The sequence below is a fragment of the Lygodium microphyllum genome, chromosome 4 (genome assembly GCF_053477565.2).
Source record: "Lygodium microphyllum isolate KBCC chromosome 4, Lygodium_microphyllum_v1.1.10, whole genome shotgun sequence".
NCBI classification, from domain to species: Eukaryota; Viridiplantae; Streptophyta; class Polypodiopsida; order Schizaeales; family Lygodiaceae; genus Lygodium; species Lygodium microphyllum.
In genome coordinates this window covers 91,243,087-91,248,714 of record NC_141138.1, presented here as the reverse complement: position 1 = coordinate 91,248,714, position 5,628 = coordinate 91,243,087, and the positions used below count along the sequence as shown (strand labels likewise).

Below are 5,628 nucleotides of genomic sequence, written 5' to 3'. Positions count from 1 at the left end.
AAATTTAAATTGTTGGCTGACATTGATAAGGTGATAGAGAACAATGTCACAACAAAGAGTGGAACCAAACTAACAACAGAACAATGGCCTATAACACCACACTCATACTTGGTCAGTGGAAGAAGCATGGGGAATCAATCAGAGAGGAGATAAACATGATAGAAGCAAAAAGCAACGACCGTTGCAAGCAAGTGGAGCAAGCTAGCCATCGCTTGAAATGGCTTGCTATTAGTGCCATACCAGAGGAAGGCTTGAGAGTCATTGCCCATGTTTTCCATACCATGTTCCCTTACATCAAACCAAATGCTTATGCTAATAGAATCCCCAAGGGACTTATGAATGATATAATTATTGGATTATAATTATTGCGATTTTGAGGTAAAAATTAAATGAGTAGTGGATCAAGCTTACCTACGAAGCCATAGTAAGAGCACAAAGAGTTCTTAATAAGGGTCGCAATGACAAGTTGACACTTGCAAAGGCCACAAAAGCTATATTCACATGCAAGTGTGCTCTCATTAGAGTCATCAATGTAGTTGCAATAAGCATGATGCCCCATCACATGTCACACAAAGAAACACATCTTTGGAGAAATTGGACACTACCTCTTCTAAGGAAGGAAAAGGTGTAGATCTAGAGAAGGGGAGAAAAAAGCAAGAAGAAAAGTTGAGCTAAAGCATTTTTAAAATTTGTGAAAAAAAAGCAAGATCGGGTTGGTTACACACCAAGCAACAGATGGCCAACCTCTGCCCAAAGTGTGGGTATACACTTTTTGAAATTGGTCGTGGTCCGTTTACTCACCAAATAGACACCATTTGTATAAAAATAAATAATAATAAACTTGCAAATTTTTTGATCGATTGCAAATGCAAAAAGTGCACCCTTGTCTGTCACTTTGCAACTTTGCCGAGTGGGTAGGGGAAACTCCACATTCACTCCACATCCAAAAGTGAGCGAGGAGTTCACCTGCTAAGCAAGTAGATGTCAAATCATGTCTCTGGTTTGATGTGTAACCTGCCTGAGTTAATCTACAAAACCTCTCGACACTAAACCTGCGTTTTTCGTAAATAGTGCTTGGCTATAATCTACAGGCAGGAAGAATAACTAGGTTCGATGATGGATGACCAAGCTGCCTGCCTTGGCCGCGCAGAGGAATCTGATCGGCCTGTTGCAGAGATGCAGGCAGAGCAAGAACCTAGAACATGCCAAGCGCTTGCATGTCTATATGCAGACATTCCAGTTGGAATCACATGATGTCCTGGGCAACTACCTTGTGCCCCTGCTGGCAGATTGCGGCAGCATGGCCGATGCCCAGACCGTCTTCGAGAAATTGAGCTGCCCCAATGAGCACTCCTGGTGTGCCCTAATTTCAGGTTACATCCAATGTGGAGATTTCCGACGTGCCCTCTTCCTCTACCATCAAATGCAAGAGGAGCACCTCCTGCCCCCCAACATCTTCATCTACATGGCTCTCCTTAAAGCTTGTGTCAGGCTTGCTGATGCTGACACAGGGGCCCACATTTATATGCGTATTGTCAGCCAGGGCTTCGATTCCGACCCTTTCATTGGCCACAACCTTGTGGATCTTTATGGCAGATGTGGCTTGCTTGCGGATGCACGCCGAGTGCTCGAAAAGATTCCTGCTTGCGATGTCATCTTGTGGACTGCATTGGTTGCAGGGTATTCTGAGCATGGGTTCCATGAGGAAGTGCTCGGTTGTTTTAGGCAGATGCAGCTGGTAGGCATTTCTCCAAACATCACCATCTTTGCTTGTGGCCTGAAGGCATGTAGTAGCATAGGGGCCATGGAGAGAGGCCAGCTACTATTTGCCGACATTATTAGAAGGGGAGAAGAAACAGAACTTGTTATTGGCAGCTCAGTCATAGACATGTATGTGAAGTTTGGCTTGCTTGCAGAAGCACAGAAAGTGTTAGACATATTGCCAGTTCGAAATGTAGTTTCATGGACTGCACTGGTTGCAGGATATGCTGGACATGGATTTGGTAATGAAGCTCTGAATATTTTCAAGAAAATACAGCTCAATGGCCTGTCACCAGATGCTGTTACATTTCCCTGCAGTCTCAAAGCTTGTGGCATCTTAGGAGCATTAGAAACTGGCAAAGAGTTACATGCTGAACTCATCAGATTGGGTTTTGAAGGAGATATTTATATAGGAAATGCCTTAGTGGATATGTATGCTAAATGTGGGGCACTGACAGAGGCACAGGAAGTGTTTGGTAGTATACCAATTAAAGTTGCTGTCTCATGGAATTCTCTGATTACAGGCTTTATGGATTATGGATTTGGAGAAGAAGCTTTGAAGTGCTTCCGACAGATGCAGTTAGATGGCATCTCTCCAGATGGCACCACTTTTATTTGCATTTTAAGAGCTAATGAGATGCTAAGAACTTCAGAAATTGGCCAAATTGCTCACACTGAAATAATCAAAAGAGGACTAGAACAAGAGCCATATGTGGGCCACTCACTTGTGGATATGCATGCAAAATGTGGCTTACTTCTTGAAGCGCAGCACGTGTTTGATAAGCTTACTTCTCAATGCCCAGTTTCTTGGAGTGCACTGATTGATGGGTATGCTGAACAGGGTTACAATGAGGAAGCATTAAACTGTTTCGAACAAATGAAGCTGGATGGTATTTGTCTAGACACAGTCACTCTAATTTGCAGTTTGAAAGCATGTGGCAACACAAGAGCCATCGAAAGTGGCCGTGAAATACATTCTCTAATAATAAAAATAGGAGTTGACACACAGCCTTTTGTGCACACCACTCTGATAAATGTGTATGCTACTTGGGACTTGCTCATCGAAGCACAGGATGTGTTTGACAAGCTGCCAGTCCGAGAGGTAGCCTCATGGAATGCGTTGATTGCAGGTTATGTAGAACATGGGTTTAATGAGGAAGCATTGAAGTGTTTTGAACAGATGCAGCTGAAGGGAGACTTTCCTGTTCTTGTGACATACATTTGTACCTTGAAGGCATGTGGCTCAATTCGAGCTATGGAAACAGGGCAACAAATACATGCTGAAACTATAAAAAAAGGGCTTGAAAGAGAGCTTGATATGGCTATAATAATGCAGGATATGTATGCCAAGTGTAGCATGCTTGCAGAGGCAGAAAAATTATTTGATCTACTGCCAGCTAAAACTGCAGTTGCATGGATTACCCAGATCACAGGATATGCTGAAAATGGACGATGTGAAAAGGCATTAAGCTGCTTTCAACAGATGGAGCTTATGGGCATCCTTTCAGATGAAAATACATTTGTTTGTGGCTTAAAGGTCTGTGGGATGCTGGGACTATTAGAAACAGGACGAGGACTGCACATTGGAATTATCAACAGGGGATTGGAAAGGGAGGTACATGTGGGTGATACACTTGTAGACATGTATAGCAAGTGTGGTTCAGTTGCAGAAGCACAGAAAGTGTTTGAGAAGTTGGCAGCACGGAGTGCAGTCTCATGGAATGCGCTCATTGCTGGTTATGCTGAACTTGGGTTTGGAGAGAAAGCATTGGAGTGTTTCAAACAAATGCAATTGGAGGGCATATGTGCAGTTGCTGTCACATTTTCTTGCAGTTTGAAAGCTTGTGGACTTGTGGGAGCTGTAAATGTAGGCAGAGAACTACATGCTGAATCAACTAGGAAGGGAGTGGAGGGAGACCTTTTTATTGGCAGTACATTGGTAAATATGTATGCTGATTGTGGTTCTCTTGAAGAGGCCCAGGAAGTGTTTGACAAGCTGCCTGCTCGAGATGTTGTATCTTGGAATGCCATGATCAAGGGATATGGTGAGAACCATAAAGGTTACATGGCTGTGGAATGTTTTGAAAATATGCAAAAGCAGAAAGTGAAACCTGATGCTATCACATTCACATGCCTCTTGGTTGCCTGCAGCCATGACAGCCTTGTCCATGAGGGGCAGAAGTACTTTGAGATGATGAAAAGAGATTATGAGATTCATCCAACATTGGATCATGTCACCTGTATGGTTGATCTTCTTGCTCGATCAGGAGATGTTAACGAGGCAGAAAGATTTGTCAAAGCCATGCAGTGTCCTCCATCCAAAGAAATATCAAGGGCTCTTCTTACTGCTTGTAAGATTTATGGTAAAGTGGAACTAGGACTGAAATACTTTCACGAGCTTGTTCAATTGAGTCAAGAAGATGCCAATGCATACGTGCTGATGGCAGATGTTTACATGAATGCTGGCAGAACTGATGATGCTTTAAAGATAGAGGAGAAAAGGAGATGTGTTGAGGCAAAAAAATTAGCTGCAAGCACGGCAATAGAATTGAATAAAAAGCTTCATGAATTTGTCATCGGTAATAAACGAAGCCAGGATGTATTGACAATGCTAGAGACTTTGGTTCCACCTATGAAGGATATAGGCTATGTGCCAAATCTAGAGTTCCTTGTCATGCATCATGCAGGGGATAGTACTGGAGTCCCAGGTTAAAACTCACTTTTATGATAAGGGTATAAGTAGGATGGTGAATGTATTCAGCATGTAGATGCAAAACATTGGGAAATGGCGACGTTCTTTTTCTTCATTATTGAGTACTGTAGATAGAGAACCTTAGCAAATTGGTATTTTCCCACTTCTACATCCATCATCACAGTAAGAATAGAGATTTGGTGAATTTCACCTCTGAATTGACTAAGACCATAGGAAAGTAGGCAATTGTCTTTCCAAATACCATGAAATATAGTTCTCAGCTTGCCAAAACCCTTCTAAAATAACCATTGGGCTATAGATAGTTTTTCCTTATATAAGAGACCAAATTTCTGGCTTTGTTCGTCTTAGCATTAAGGAGAAATGCTGATCAGGTGCAGGCATTTGAATATGCAATAATGTTTTAAATCGTAGTGTTTGATTATCATCATGAACCCATGTATGCTGCAGCTTTGACTAGCTAGATCAGAGCAAAAACAATCGGTTGATGCATGCTTGATGACAGGACATGGTTAAGCTTGAGTTGTTGAAAGTCAGAGCCTATCAATTAGCTTGTTATGGTTGGCAAAGGTACTTTAAATATTCTTATTTTAGTCTTGCGAAGTTCACTTCAACCACTTACCAGACATTCTTATCCTATGAACTTCGCAAGTCGACACAAGTCTCCTCAGCTCCAAAAGTTCCTTTATGCGGATCAATATCCAAGATTTACATTTAGGAATTGTGTTTTTGCCACTTGACAATAGTTTTTTGTTGTTTTTATTTATTGATAAGTATCACAAAATTCTTACTTAAAGAGGCATGCAAGTAAATCCTTGGAGTCTAATGAGGACCTTGGATTTTTTAATTCATATGTCAAATAAGTTGCTTGTTGGAAATGTGGTATGATCAAGGACGTTGGAAGAGAAAATGAGAGAGTATGTTCACAACATCACAAGGTCATGCATTTAGTTGTTAACAAGACATTGTAAAACATAAAGAACAACAAGAGGACAAATGGAAATCAACTCGTTGCTAATGGATAATTCTCCATAAGAAGTATACCAACAATGACCATTGCGATAAGATGAATGATACCTACCCTAACCTATGAGAGAGGAGAGATTGCAAATGTAATCAATGAAGGATACATAAGTTGTGAGAGATGAGAGATGGCC

At 41.5% G+C, this 5,628-nt stretch overlaps 1 protein-coding gene across 1 annotated transcript; it reads left to right on the top strand.

Annotated features, from left to right (window-relative positions):
• The first annotated feature begins 1,120 nt into the window (after positions 1-1,120).
• On the top strand, positions 1,121-4,474 carry LOC148037310 (pentatricopeptide repeat-containing protein At2g33680-like). The gene has a single exon (XM_087677090.1). The coding sequence runs from the start codon at positions 1,121-1,123 to the stop codon at positions 4,472-4,474; it is 3,354 nt and encodes a 1,117-aa protein (XP_087533216.1).
• Positions 4,475-5,628: the final 1,154 nt, after the last annotated feature.

Excerpts from the sequence above, each read along its gene's own strand:
- LOC148037310 (XM_087677090.1), top strand. The coding sequence starts at position 1,121 with ATGACCAAGCTGCCTGCCTTGGCCGCGCAGAGGAATCTGATCGGCCTG.